This window comes from Balearica regulorum, chromosome 11 (assembly GCF_011004875.1).
Source record: "Balearica regulorum gibbericeps isolate bBalReg1 chromosome 11, bBalReg1.pri, whole genome shotgun sequence".
In the NCBI taxonomy this organism is placed as follows: domain Eukaryota; kingdom Metazoa; phylum Chordata; class Aves; order Gruiformes; family Gruidae; genus Balearica; species Balearica regulorum.
Window position 1 is genome coordinate 19969695 of NC_046194.1, and position 15985 is coordinate 19985679.

The following is a 15985-nucleotide window of genomic DNA, read 5'->3' on the forward strand; positions in this document are numbered from 1 at the left end:
TCATACCTCACAAAATGGTTTCAACTGAACAGTCACACCACTAGTCGGAGAAAGGCACACATGTGATAAAGCAGGAGAATGAAAAAGCTTATTGACGTGTTGATACACAGCTGATAAGGAAAACAAAAACCCGCTTAAAAAAACCAAACCAAACCAGTTGAGTTTTAGTTGAAGCCAGAAGCAGCATCTGGTCTCTTTTCTCTCCCAACGTCAAGAAGATGTTTGCAACGATGCTGAAGATATTTCCAATTCTAGCCATCCTGACAGGTAAGAATAACCAACTGATCGGAATAGCACTGGAATAAAGGAACTTGTTGACATAAGAGAGCAGGTCAACCTGACTGGTAAAGTAGGAGAACATTCAAGATTTATTTCAGGATGGAATGAAAATCATGTCTATAATGCTATGCCATTTTGAGGAAATCAGCAAGCTGACCACTTACTGGGAGGAGTTTTTTGCTCAAGAACAGAATTTTAGCTTTGGTAAATTCATGCTTTGCTCTAAAGCTGGGAAGAGGCAAAGGGCTCTCATGTAGAGCATTAGGATCTCTCAAGCGTTTCAAGGATAGGTTTTCTCACATTCGGCTTTTGTCTCCTCTTGATCATATGTCCTGGGAAATGCTGCCTCAGTCCAACCCCCACCAAAAAATTTGTGGGGATGCTTAACTTTAGACATGCAAATAATCCTTTGGATTTCCCTGAAGTTAAGTGAGGACATAATACTTTGTGGAATCTAGGAATTATATGGTATATTAAAGATTATATATTACTCATGTTTCAAGGACATTCAATTGTGCTAAGCTTTATTTTTAATATATACAGAAGCAGACATTTTAAGTCTAATGCTCCACAAAGATGAACAGCCTCCATATCCACTAAAGAAAACTGAAGTTTCCGCATTTTCTTTTCAAGATGGAATTATCTGGTTTGGGTAATTTCAATATTTTGGAGTATTTTAAATAGTTGCTCCTGGTGTTTCAATGTTATGTCTCTCACACACATAGAAACACCACAGATTTTTGCCTTAGAAATGAAAAGTAATTCAGTGTTAGTACCAATACTTTTCAAAACAATGTCCTCTAATTTTAAAGTTCTGGATTTAAGACTAGCACTGTGTTCACACTGATTGGGGGTTTCTGTAGCAGCTAGGAAAAGATCAGCAACTTGGATTTACTTCATGAACGTTAAAAACCACATGGGACTTCAGTGAAAGCGGGCGATTCCCAATTAAATGCAATGACTTTCTCTGTAGCAAGGAAACAGTCTTACCGTAATATTGACGCGTAAAAGACATGGATCAGCTATTTTTAACAAGTTATGGTCCTGTTCACTCTATCTTTTTTCACTGACTTACTTCTTACTCATGCACTTTTTTTCATTTAAACCAAAAGGCCTGTATGTATGAAATGGGATTACGAGTTTGAAACGGTAAACAGTGAACTAAATACAAAGCAAAACTCCCACTAACTTCCGTGAGGAGGGAACAGGCTCTGCGAGTCCAGTTCGCTCCATTTGCAGTCAAAAGCTCCACCTTACAATTAGTGATGGCTTTAAACAGCCTCACTGGACAATGGAAGTTTGATAGGTCTGGGGTTTATCTTTTTACTAGAGCGAAGCTTATTTCAACTAAATGTATTTCTTCACAATATACAGCTTCATGGAAGCTAGAATGCTTTGTGGAGTCATTTCTGCTAAAATTAATTTCTTCTGGAAAAGCTTATAACAGCCAGGCTCTGTGGCACTCCTGACTCCAAAACCAGAGAATGATAAAGGAAATACATGGAGTAGATGACTGGAAAATGGATGTTTTCAGCAAAATGACATTGTGTTGAAAGACCGTAGCTTTAATCCTGCAAAGAGCAGAAAATAAATACACGTAAACCTGGAAGTATTATTGTGTCAAGAAACTATCATCCTCTGACCAACTTTAATTCTTAAAGCTGAGAACAGTGAACTGAGACATCTAAAATAATATGAAACACCTTTTATATTAGATCTCAGTAAGGATTAAGCTACTGTGAACTCACAGGACAAGCAGGACTAGCAGCCAGCACTGGGATCATCTCTTTCCCCAAGGCAGGTTTGACACATTTAGGTCAGTCTCCAGCCATTCCTGTGAGACCGTCTTCACATATAATGTAAATCTTGCTGCAATTTAAACCTGCTACTTCTCATCCTAGCCACCACCAACACAGAAAATAGATTATTCCCTTCTTCCTTGCAGTGAGCTTTTGCTACTGAAGCCATCAAACAAGGAAAACAGACCCCAAAGAGTTCAGACTCTAGGTTCAGATAGGTTTGCATATTGTAGCAACTGATGAATCTGCAATATTTAGATGGTTCAAAATGTCAAGATAGATTATATTTCTTTTTTAAACAATGTTTTCTCTCATAGGGCTGATAATTTGAGCAAAATACTCTTTTGGTATTACTGGCGGTTCTGCTTAAACGTTCAAAAGCAGGACCCTAACATAAGATGCACAGATATTCCATTGAGAAGAGTATTTTGTAAGTTTTGCCTCCATCATTCATACGTACATTCGTAAGCCCACATGAAAAATAATATTATTATAACATGAAGTTCCCACCTTGCCTGTTTTGCATAGGAAGCTCCAAAGACTTCTGTTTTCCATTACATTCAAAAGAAATAAATTCCCCTTCAGAATCCTTAGTAGCTTTAAAACTGGACTCTGCGATCTAGCAAAACCCTGAAATTCAGACTTATTTTTCTGACAGCTCTAGCTTTGATGCTGTATGTCACCATTGCTAGTAACTTCTATGGAGGGCAGAAACAGATAAATACTGTAAGATGGTGCTTGCTTCCTTTCATTAATATGACTCTGTAGCCAAGACTGATCGGAACACTATGGGAGAGGGCTCACAAGTTACGTTTGCTCCTTTTCTGCTTTGAGCACAACAGAAAGGGTTGATCAAGTTATCATGGAATTTTGCACAAGCCACATAATAAAAGCAGTTCCAAAAAGCTTAATTAAATGTTTCCAATGTAAAAGCATTGGAAAAGAACAGCTTCTGCATGTAAGCCCTAAGAAATCTAAACAAAAGCAAAGTAATCAACAGAATAAAGTGGAGAAAGGCTGTTGGGCTCCAGCCTGGAGGAACCTGACAGTGCCACTGAGTCAGAACCTAAGAATGTGAGACAACACTGTAGGACATGGTGACCCACCGTAAAGGAGATCAGACATCTAAAGGAATAACTGCAAAAAAAGAGGGCAAGAAGGGTGTAAAAGAGGGCTAGATACAGCTGACAACGAGAGTGCAAGGTGCAGGAGAGCACTGCAAGTGCAGAAGAAAGGTTTGCTTTAGCCACAGGCTCGTAGTGAGAAGACAAGTCTCTGCAGGTGAGAACAAGTACGTTTTTAGGAACTCTGCTTTTTCAGAATACTGTTTGCTTTAAGGGCACAAGTATTCTGGGGAATTTAGTAGCTTGTTAGCTTTTACCCACTCCCAGCTTGTGATCAGTAAAATTTCCACACAAAGCCCAAGGCAAACTGTACTGAAAAGGAGAACGACTAGACATGTCCTGCGGGTTTCTTGGGTAAGGCAGGGAGCAAGGCACTCCCGCACGGCTCCCAGGGTCGGCCCCGGCTGATCTCTCCTCACCACACTTACTGTCCACAGGCCACGTCAGCGGTGTTGTGGTGACCGTCCCTGAGAAGACAGTGAATGTCACTACAGGTGGAAACGCAACCCTCCTCTGTACATACACGAGTTCTGAACCGCTGGGAAATTTCTTTATTCAGTGGAGCTTTTACAGTGCCAAAGAGAGCCAACTGCATACCGTAAGATATTTATTTATTATTAATATGAAGTTATATTTAAGGTATCCTTAAGTCCTCAAAGAATCTCCTTATGTTTGGTAGCGTTATCCTCACTACAGACCAGGGAGGCAGGTAATGTTGGTGTTCCCACCCTACAGACAAAGGACTGGGGTGCAATGAAATTTATGGGCAGATGCACAAAGTTACCTGGGCTCCTAATTCCTACTGGCATGCCTGAACTCCTTTAGCAACTTATGAGAAGGTACAAAAGGGATTCAGATGCTCAAACGACTTGCTCCAAGTCACACAGGAAGCGTGGAGCAAAGACCAGGTGTCCAAAAATCACACAAACGCTCCAGCCCCTGGGCCAGCTCCCTTTTCTCTTCTCTGGCAGATATTTCCTGCCATTGTGAAGGCTGCTTTCCTGGTGTGACGCCCTTGCCTCCGACAATGTGTCCCCCATTTAAGGGTCAAACGAGAGCTCCTTGACTCAGCCGCTATCATTGCTATTAGGCAGCTTAGTAAGAGGAGCAGCTCACGATAGGCTATTGGCGCAAAGTGAGCACTGAGTATTTTGGCAGGACTCCCTAGAAATTTGTCATAGTGGGACATCTGCCACAGCAAACTTGCATTGCTATTTTGCAGCATCCCGCGGGTGTCTTTGTGGCAGCGGAACAATTACAGATCAAAGGCAAATGGTCCCTGCCCTTCCTCAGACCCCGAGAGGCAGCAGAGCCAAACAGCATCTCCCCCCAGGACTATAACGAGGCCGCATGGTGGGTTGGAGTATCGGTATCGGGACTGCAAAGAACACCAAGTACTAGACAGCGACATGCTGTAACCGCTGCCCGAGCCCCTCGTGTGGCTGTAAAGACTTTGCAGAGCAGCCTGGTCTGCCTGGAAGGAGTCGGGGATGGGATGTGGAACTTCCTATACATACTCGCACTGCTGCCAGGCTTTGAGAGCTATCCATTAATCTTATGTTTTGGTGGGGAAATAAATCCATGAATCTCACTCCCAGCATAACATGGAGGGTATGAGTTCCTCAGCTCAGTCCTGGCAGGTGCTGAGCAATCAGCAACACCTTCCTTTATAAGAAGAAATGCTGATTAGATGACGACTGTGATTTTTTTTCCATGCCCTGGTGTTGGGCATGGGGGGGTTTCTCTCCCATTGTTTTAATTCTGTTGTTAACATATTTTTTCTAGAAGGTCAATCCTCCTACTAGGTGTGTTACACCTAAGAGTTGATGTAAAGAGATCTTAGAAAAGTGTCATGGACCACACTGATGATATTCTTGTCACATTCACCAATTTCCTAATAATATTATGTTAGGTTTGCCATTGCTGATAAAGTTACACTTTCTGTTTGGTTTATCAATTATAGCAGAATTAGACTGTCTGTAATTTGCAGAACATACAGTATGTAACATATTTGGCATTGAACGGCAATAGCCAGTATGTAAGAAACAGCAATTTAACCTAAGATGGAACTGCTCACCCTCCTGCAGTACATCATAGCCACAGATAAAGATGGTATCAGTGCTAAGCACAAACCCTGGGCCCATCCCAAATTCTGACTCTAGCTGAATGCCAGACCGACCCCTTGCCTGACTAATTGTATCAATAGTTGTTACTCATCATTTGCTTTTTTCAAGTCAAAACTATTTTATTAAATGAAGAATTATTCATGACAGGGTGGTAGCTGCAGGTTTCCTAAGCAAGTTGTATACAGTACAATATATTATAAGTTTGATCCAGTAAGTTACACCATAAATTTTAAACACTTATTCAGGTGGGAAGTACAGCACTGAGATAGGATCAAGCCCATCTTCTCCAGATTTGGTTAGAGTCTCTCCGTTTTACTTGCATCAAATTTTCCATATTGCAAGACAATATATGCAATACATTTTCTGGTCACAAACAAGAGAAATAAGCAGACTGTAGTTGCAAGTATTTTAAAGGGAGAAACAGACAGTTTGAAGAGATTCAGGAGGGGAAAACCATTTGTAAAGTGTGAGCAATATGAGACAATAGCCCCGGAGGATTATAATCATAAAATACTGTGGGTGGTTCAGAATATGCTCAACAAGAACCAACTGATGTGAGGCTACCGAATGTCAGGGAAACCTGACGGATCAATCCCTTCAGCCCTCACTCCCCGCTTCTGCAGCTCCCACCGCAGGCAATGGGAAAGCCGTGCCTGTAAGGACTGTAAGAAACACTACCGGGAAAAACCGCATCTGGTTTTCTCCCTGTCTGAAACTAATTTCACGGTAAATTCACTTTCACACTGCAACACACATGCATTTGTAATGGCTGATTTGCATTTTCATTAAATAAAGTCAATTCAGTCTGGAAAGGCCACGGGTTAGTGACTAATCCTGTTCTCCTCGAACACCAAGGTAAAATTTCCCTTTGCTGCAGTGCCAGTTATCCTTGGCTCGCACGCTCGGCGAGGCTCGGAGGATACCCTCTGCTCCTCTGAGCCTCCTGATGTGCTTGGAGGGGGCATGTGTGTGAAGAGCTGCAGGACTGGGGCGCTACTCTTTTTAAAATGCTTTTAGCAACCCATTTCATCCCGTATTACTTGACTCTATATCCTTTTACCACAACATGGCAATTCCTTATGATTTTGAACCTATTCACAATAAAATTAATCGTGTTAATGCAAACACTGGGAAGAAAGGACTGTGGCTGCTTGCGGACAATAAGGGTTAAGAAATTACACAACACAGCTGAACGTGAAATTGCATTTTCACCCTGCCTCTGAACCCACAGCAATACAAGGTTGCTATTTCTGTTTCAGGCTGGTGACTTTTCTGAGTTTCAGAAAGGACAGAGTGCCTGAAAACATCCATGTTTTCCTCCTACAAGTTGAAACAAAAAAATAATCTCTCTACAAACCTGTCTTTGCCCTGGTTACTTGGCATGCAGCTGAAGTTAAGTTTCATATTTTGTTCCAAGTAGGAAATATATGCATGGCAATGGAGGAGATTGCTAGCTTTGGCTTTTGTTGTTTAGACTCAAGAATACTAAAATGCAAGTCAAAAATATATTTAATATGCTGGTAAGATGACAAAACCAACTGAATTGAACAGACTGGCACCATACCTTACTGAATACCAGAAGAGTAGCTCGCATTTTAAGTGGGATAAAATTATTTAATTTTATGAGATATTTAGATTCTTCTAAAATGTCAGAAATACACAAACAAACAAACAAGCAAACACTTCCCTATAAGTAGCATATATTGCCCCTGAAAAGTTTGTTGACAATTCTGGCTTCATTCAAAATTTGCCATTTTTTTCAGTAACTAAATGGGTAACATTTTCAACTTCCATTTTTTAAAGCAGAGAATTTCTTCCAAATATTTTGAAGATAGACCTACAACTAAAAAAAAAAATGTAGAAAATATATCTTCTTATCCTACCTGCTACAATTTTAAATATTCCTGACATGTTAGTAAATGTTAGCTGTCTTGATGACCCTATTATTCACAGGGCCGGTACATTCGCAACAATAAGATTAAGCAGGGGGGGATGTTCTCTGTAACGACTAGGGGAGGAGGAAATCTTGATTGTAATAAATAATGTTTATTTACATAATAGGGAATATGGCCCTTTCTCTCTACAGTGGTAGCAAATAATAGAGCAAACTGTAGAGCATTAGAATCAATTAAGGCAAATTTATGTAATTATGTGAAGCTGACTGGTGTCTTTTGCTGTTTGTTCTGGTGTTTTCATATCTTGTTCCACCTTGCGCACCCTACACAACGCTGGTGCAGGTGCTCGGCAGTTAGAAGTCACGGCAGTTACACCGGAGAGGATGAAATACCACAAACAGGCTGTTCACAGACAGTACGATGAAAAGGGAGGCAGCGAACAGCCGAATGGCAGGTGTTCGCGGTGCTGTTTTGAAGAGAGTACAGCTATATATAGTTTGCAAATATAGATCTTTTTACTAATTGGAGCCTAACTCTGCTCTTTTCCTGAGAAGTTTCTCCAGCAGAAGTAATTCCCCCCATTTGAACTAAATAATGTAAATATAAACTCATGGAAAAGAGCATGCCATACGTATTTTAAACTTTTTCTTCTTGCCATTTACCCCTTAGCAACATGTCTTTTTAAGGATAAATTTAATTTTTAAATAATAACTCCCACCCAAGGATCTTGAGAACTTTCCGATACTGAACTATCTCTATTTTAGATATAGACAAACTACGGCAAACACTATTTATGCAGCTCACCCAGGGTAAAAGAGTACATCACAGCCTGGCCTGGTTCATAAGGTAAAGTCTCGACTCCTGCAAAGATCTACAGCCGTGCTTCATTTCATGCTCTGAGTCACTCGGCTGGCCTCAGTGTAAAGCACCTAAGTAAATGTTTGAAAGATCACAGCCTGCTGTTGACTCTGCACAGGCGAGGCTACAGCCTTGCAAAACTAAATACAACTCCTGAACCAAAAAGCAGGGTCACACCTTGAGCCTTCAGCCCAGGCCACCCACCGTTGAAGTAAGTGAAATGAGCAGAGACACTGTGTGGCTACCCAAGATTTGCCCAGGGCAGAATTCCTGGGGGAAATTTTCAATTCACTAGATGAATAAAGGACATGAATGACTGTTACTTGTAAGAGAAAGTGAATTACTGATAGACTTCTCATGAAAATGTTCTCGAAAAAAAAAGTGAGCTTGAAATATTTGCAGTGACATTGTCACTGCTTTGGTAAAACTACTGATGGGCAATTGAGAGGGAAAGTGTTAGCAGCACACAACAGCGATAATATCTTCCATTTATCTTATATATGGGCTTTCATCCTGCCAGAGCCCTGTATTTTTTCTCATATCTGTACTACTTGAGGAAGTATTGGTTAGTGCATAGGGGAAAGGAGGGTTTCGCTTCCTGCAAACCATACAAAGAGGAAGATGGCACTGTTCCCTTATGAGAAGTCTAGTCATGTCCTTACACCCAGCCTTGCAGGCCTGATGAGCCACTTTGCAAAATCATCACAGGAGTGAGCATGTTTCTGTCACGTTGTTCAGGAACAGAGATGCAAGAAGAGTGATCGGAGCACAACTGTGTCTGCTCCTTTCACCTTGAAACCCCAAATTCGGATTACCAGCAGTCCCAAGGCCAGCACAACTCTGCTGCCCAGCACAGAGCAAGGCAGAGGCATGGGCACTGGGCTACCACCTGAGAGCCAGGGGCCAGCCAGCCCTAGAAGCGTGGGGTTCCCACAAAAACTACTGAAAGAACAAATTCCTCCCCATGTAGAATACGTAGTTCCTGAGACCCCATCACACACTTTCAGCCACAGACAATTGAGACCACGTGCTGCAGAGGTTCTCAGTGCTGCAAGGGACACTGGCTCAGGAGCAGAGCAGTCTGTTCCAGCCCACGAGCGAAGATGAGCCTGGGCAAAGCACCTCCCAAAACAGTAAAGGAAAACTTCCTGGGAAAGGCCTCTCTGATGCATGAGCATTTCTTTTTGCCTACAGGTGATTTTTTAAAATTGAGTTTTATCTAGCACTAAGATGACTGAGCAAGCACTGAAAAATAGCTTCATAGAAAGCAGAGGCAACACCTCCGATGCAGAGGGATGGAGACACTGTTGTCATGCCATTGCAGTCAGAATGACTCCCTGGATGTCAGTGGGATTAATGTGGACAGCCTGTGTTATCTCTGGCACTGGGGTGACGGTCTGCAGAGAGAAGATAAAATAAACCGATACACTGAAGCAGACAATAGTGAGAACACAAAGGAAAGTGGAGACAAGTAGAAAATTATCAGGTTGTAACTGGTGTGTTTGGAGCAATCCTGCCAGCTGGGGCTAAACCATGACACTTACTTTGCCTAATTTTAGGTAAAACTTAGAAATAAGATTGTATTGCATCTCACTATTTACAAGGGCTTGAGACATCTACAAAATCCGCTGAACACGAAGCACCCTGCCCTTGTGAAAAGCACTGACAGTACTGATGGGGAGCTGTGTAGAGAACAGGTTCTTTGATTTTGGGGGAACATTTAAAGTCTCATTTAACTCTCAGACCAGCACATTTTTACTCAAATACAGCGTTCCCCGTGTCACGGTATTCTGAGTATGGATGAAAAGTCAGTCAGTCATTGTCAAAAGATGGTGTATGTGACAGATGCACGGGGAAGATGTAGCTGGAGACACAAGGTAAGAAAAAAATACCTGCAATCCTAAGGGAAAAGGAGCTAAATAGCTTCCTCTAGATTTATGCTACTGTGAGACCTGTTTTGATGTTCTGGATTAAAATCTTAAAACCAGCACATGACTGAGATAAGCTGAACCTGATGCATCACTCAGAATTTTTAACTCACCCTATTTTTTCATTGCATTTTCCTCTTATCAAAATTATTTTGGATGTAGCTGTTGTTTTTTTCCCCACAGCTGTTCTAGGTGGCTGAACTAGCACCTTCAGGAATATTCTACCCAAAGGGTCTCTGAAAGGCATGCCCACACACTAGGAGCCTCTGGGCTGAACGTGAGCAAGTCTGGATAGCCCAAATTTCAGGCTACATATTTACATAGGGGGAAAAAAAAATCATCCTGGATCTCCTTTCTAGAATATAACATTTTGAGATGTGATGGATACAGCTAAACTGACTGCTGGCTTCCTCTCAGCTGTCAGCTCAATGTCCCAGCCATAATCCATTCCAAACTCTCTGACTGCAGTGGGATTCCTGTCTCACCACGAAGTACAGGGTACAACCCACAGATTCACAGATTCACAGTTGTACGTTGGTACAACTCAATGTAAATTGAGGTCTAATAATAACTGCTGAAAAGCAGTTGCATTAAATGCACTGAGAAAACACATTTGTGCTTGATGCACTGTAGAAATTATTCAGTAATAGTTCAGCCACAAGAATGATCCTGTGAGAACATGAAAGAGCTGCTCCTCAAAAGTATTTTGCATCAGTTAAAGCTGCTGAATGATTAATCCTCTGAAGGCTTCTGACTCCATCCCTTTCTTCTTCTACTAATGCGCAATTGTGACAAGAGGCTTCTAGTCATTATTAACATCCTGAATTACCCATGCAAAAATCCCAGTAATGCAGGACATAATATTCCTACTACAGTCTGGCAGATCAGAGTTTTGACAAAAATGTGTGAAAAGAAGCTGTGGATGAAAAAAGGCATTTGGGCCCTGACTCAGTCACGTGACACACATCAAAGAAACCAACGCACGCATGAGCATTTGCTTTCTTATCTAGCCAAATTCAGAATCTGAGCCTTGGGCTTTAATTAACACTTTGAGTGTGTGGCATTTGTTCTCTAATTAGATGGTAAGATGCTTAAGGGAGTGAAGAACACTTTTTTCCCTTGTTTTTATTTTAGAAATTCTGTCTGTACTCAGAATTCAAAAAGAGATGATGTCAAATCAGTGAAGTTGCATTTATCGGTGAGAAAGAGACTTTAACAGTTCTCTTTCTAGCAGCTTGAGAAAATGTCAAACAGAAAATGATAAAACAACCCAATGATGAAGCCCTCTGAATGCCCGAGCTTTGGAGCTCTCCGGGTAAAGACACAGATGCTGAATACATCAGCCTAGAGAAACGTCATTAAACAGGATGCTATAGCTTTGCATCTGCTAGTGGGGGAAAGTGCGAAGGTGCTGGGGGAGGGAAGACAGGTACTGGAAAGGAAGTCATGTCCTGAAACTGCCCCCCAGGCAGGAAATTAAGAGTACCGTGGAGATTAAGTGGGACATTTTGTATCACATCTTCAAGTACATCTCATCTTACAATTCTGATATCCAGATGTACTGGGCGTGTAGAGCAATTGTGATGCAATGACACCAGGAGATGGGGGGTGGGAGGAATATTGACCTGGAAATTATGAATGAGTCCATCCAAAGGCATTTGAAAGACAGACACATATTTATGCAAATTCTAGTAGATATTTGTCCTGCCCCAAGAAGAAAGGAAGCAGATGGAGGCATGTTTCTTCTACTTTACTGCCTGCTTTTTCACACACGCCCTCCACCCCCTAAACAAGAATATCTTTCTATAGAAGTTGTATAAAGAAAACCTGTAGGTGGGTTCCTCACTCTGCCAAACATCTGGCAGCCTTTGAAAATCCTCAACTCAGCATCAGCTTTGCCAACTGCTTCCTCTTCAGGCGAATAGTTTCCTCATCATCGCAGTAGAAGAGGAGCAGCCTTCCCATAAATCAGGCTAAAGGAGAAGAAAAGGACACGTGATCTCATGCGCCAGATCCTTCAGAACTGGGGACACAAATTATCTTGTCTCTAGCATCTGGAGTGCACTGAGATTACCGACATTTTCTTCCAAATGAGTATGATCGTTCCCAATTCCCTGTTCTGTTTGTAACCCAGGTCCCCCAAACAGATACACGAGTAATTGACTCAACTGCCTTGGGAGGCTACGAGCCCAAATCCTTCTCTTAGTTGCAGCAGAAACTGTGACTGTGGAAATGCAGAGTAACTATCCCACTGCCTTGGAGAGCCCAGAAGGACGGCTGCTGACATTAGCGGCTTTAGGCACTGCCTGGCTCACAGGCTGAATAACCAACTGAACTGCAATCCTTTCTAAGGTCAGGGAGATGTTTTCTGGGCAACTTCACTGTTTTGCAGAAACTGTTTTTTTTCAGACTGTGGAGTTATTAGGGACAACATTTCTAGGAGTGATAATCTCCGTTCTTTTTTCTGTCAGTTGTTTGATTAGTCATCCCAGGCAGCTGCTCCCATGAAATGTGAAAAGGCACCATTATATAAAAACTTGCATGAGCAAACTAGCTGGTAATGAGAAGCAGCGACCATTACTGCATCCTCAATATTGTTTTTACACTGGTAAATCACCGGCTTCACTACAGTTGCTCATTATTTGCCTGAGGACATAAAAAGCTTATTTTTTCAAGAGAAGCACAGCACATTTCTTTCGTATTTTTTTACATTCAAGATGCTGCACTTGAAATATACTTATCACATCAAATTAAAAAGGCTTCCAGGAAAAGTCTACCATTGACTAAATTTACAGTTTTCCCATACAGACATTTTAGGGACATTTTAGGTAAAATGGAAAGAAATGTCAATGAGATGTGTGTCTGCAGGAGGGAACATTAGCTGTCAGTAGTTGCCCAAAAATAAAGTGTCTTCTGTATCTTTAACAGAAAACAACTTTTTTTTACTTTTGAAACAGAACATTTTTGCAAAGATTTTCATTTCAGTTTTTTGAAAGGCACAAATATGAGCTTTACAAGAACAGCATAAAACCACTTTGAATAAGGGTTTAAAATACCCATTTTGAGTGTATTGTTTAAAATGGGCTATGAATTCACAGCCAATTAACTGAAACATGTTCCTCTCAAATGAAATTTCCTGTGTACACAATCCAGTCATACCTCTGGGACAAGATATACACTCAGTAATTAATCACAACATTACTCAGCCTTTTTGGTGTTTACCACCTTCCTTCAGGCAATGAACTCCAGAGCTAGTGAGATAAGCATCATAGAGGAGCAGAAGAACAGCGAACAGGCAGGAACCTGCAGAGGAACTGAATGCTTTTCCTTGAGATGTTCCACTGCCCTTATGTTCATAGCTGGAAAAAACAACCCAGAAAGATCCTTTTTAAATCCATGAAGAGAACAAATATTCTCTGCTGTGTTGACACCTGCCTCAGATTTAACAGTGTACACAAAATCTGTTCTCTGCATGCATTCATACAGGAAGAAAGAACACAGAGGATTAATTTTTCAGTGCATTGTATGAGGGCTTAGACACGTAATTCACCCTGACTTCAGATCAAATATACCGAGGAGCACTTGCTCCTCTATAATGTTTACCGGCATGCCCTGACTGCATTTAAGACTTCTTGTAGTGCTAGTCCTCTTTCCCAGGAACGTGCTATAGCTAAGCTAGCACTCAGTGGGCAGCTTCTGCTACTGTTTTCTCTCACATAAATCCCAGATCACTCTGAGGTAGACTGAGTAGAATTTAGCCCCTTTTATAAATAATCAGGCCTTTTAGTAGGATATAATGGGCTTGCCTCTCCTCTCGTGCTGCTGCGAGTCACGCATTACTTCATTTAAGTCATTGTACAACTTAATTTCACATTAGTGCAAAGAGCTGATGGAAGCTGTTTCCCTACCCCACTCAGATGCAGTTGATCAAAAGGAGATGCAAACCCAGCCCATCACTGCTGAGATCAATACAGGAACGTCAGCCTAAGAGGAGCCTGAAGTCAGAAGTCATAGTTCTTGTGACTTGGGACTCTTGCAAGGAACAGTGTATAACACTCTGTTGTTGCTCATACTTGGATAAAGGTAGAATGAGACAAGTGAGGCCAGCGTGGTTTTGTAATTACAGTTTTTTGAATAAGCAATTTGCTTAAACCAAACGCCCTATTTTGTACACTCTCCTTCCTTGGGGAATACAAGGGTGTACATCCAGACTCAAGTTTTGCAACAGAGGTCTAGATGTCTCTAGACATTCGCAAAGCATAAAATCAGTTTTAAAACCGACGGTATTGCATGCAAACAATGGAAACTGGAGAGTCTATCCAGCAGACTTTCTAACCTGGTCTGCCACTGTGCTAACACTGGACCTCTTAAGCTTCCTCACTGCAACAACCAGTTTTCCACATGTTGGCAATGCAGTAGTGTAGCTTTGGTATTCAGAGCCCTGCATCAATTGTACGTGGTGTTTGTAATCCTGGGGCAGGGAGAGATAAAGTCTGGCTGGAAAGTAGGCAAAATTGCACTTGAGATGGGGCCAAGCTGCAGTACCCGAGCTGGTGGTGCTGTGCAGTCTGGGTTCTGACCTTCATTTCAAAGCCTTGTCATTGCAGAAACCAGTTATGCTCTGGCAGTTTTGGGGTGTAGCTTGCCTTAAGCTAATAAAGGCTTTCAGATAACATTGCTTAATGACTTCAGTCAACACTGTATCAGGGTGGATAAATAGAATTAAGAATAAATATTCTTAATTCAAAATGCAATCAGTTGATCCGCAAAGTAAAGCAAATTATACTTCTTGCCTGAGGATCTGCGGCGTCCCTAAAGGCAGGGAACTTTGACCAAAAGGAAAGTTTGATACTAGTCAAGTGTGAATGGCATTTCATAGGAGTTTGGGAAGCACTGAGGCCAACAGGTATTCTTGGCTTCCACCTCTGGTATAAACTCAGAAAATCAAGATAGTCCATGACACTGTCTCTGAGTCTGATTACACAAACAAGGAGAACAGCATAGTTGCTCTAATTGATGATTCTGCTGGTGTTCTCATACTGCATTTTTATTGCTTCCAAATTTACTGCCAACAGATCAGGTGCCTTGTTTGTGTAGACCTATATCCTGTGGACTCATTTCAGTTCTCTGCTTGCTAGCTTCTGTATTTGGAAAGTTCTGCAGCCATCCACTTTTTGCAATGACAGGTCCTTTCTTGTCACAATCTTCTACTGAGCCGCTTATTAATAATATCACAAATTATCAGTGCTTCAATTAGTACCACTAGTCATTGTACATGACTTAGCATTTTTTCAGAGTTGTCATATGATGGTCAATGGTCTCACTTTTGTTTTTACAAATGCATCAGTCTGTGACTGGAGTATCCACAAAGAACTAGCTACTATGCACTTACCCAATTAAAAAATCCCATTTCTGAAAAGCTTGTCTTTTAAGAACCACTAGAAATATATATTCAAATGTACCATGTTTTCATCTCTGCTTTCTCAGGGGAGGGGGTAGGAAAGAGGGAGGGACATTGCTTGGCTTAATCAGAAATCAACTATATTCCAATTATGAGTACCAAACAAAGCAGCAGTAAGATCTCTTGTTATTAAACTAACAATTGATTCTTTATCACAGATCTATTATTATTCAGGAGGCCAGTCTTACTCCTATGGAGAGTTTAAGAACAGGATAACAGCTGCAACAGGTCCGGGGAATGCATCAATAACAATCTCCAACATGCAGCCCTCAGACACGGGTTCCTATACCTGTGAAGTTTTCAGCCCGCAGGGTGATGCTGGACAGAGTCAAAAATCTGTGATTGTCAGCGTGCTGGGTAAGCGCCTTTCCTCTCTATTGCTGTATTGTAGTTTTCCCTCATTATGAAACACTGAATTCACAGCTCAAAATATGTAGGAGCAGAGGGAGTAAGAGAACTGGGATAAACAAGGCCCGTGATGCAGAGAAAGGGCTCGCTGATGCACTGACGCAGAG

General features: G+C 41.5%; 1 protein-coding gene across 2 annotated transcripts in view; it reads left to right on the forward strand.

Moving 5' to 3' along the window:
* VSIG1 (V-set and immunoglobulin domain containing 1) overlaps positions 1-15985 on the forward strand; it is a 21232-nt gene continuing 5247 nt past the window's right edge. The window contains exons 1-4 of one of the 2 annotated variants that reach the window (XM_075763607.1): positions 1-267; positions 3640-3800; positions 9851-9958; positions 15629-15827. In XM_075763607.1, the coding sequence (XP_075619722.1) occupies positions 219-267; positions 3640-3800; positions 9851-9958; positions 15629-15827 (517 nt within the window). In that variant the 5' untranslated portion in view covers positions 1-218. The remainder of the gene's footprint in view (positions 268-3639; positions 3801-9850; positions 9959-15628; positions 15828-15985) is intronic. The other variant, XM_010305369.2, reaches the window with a different exon arrangement.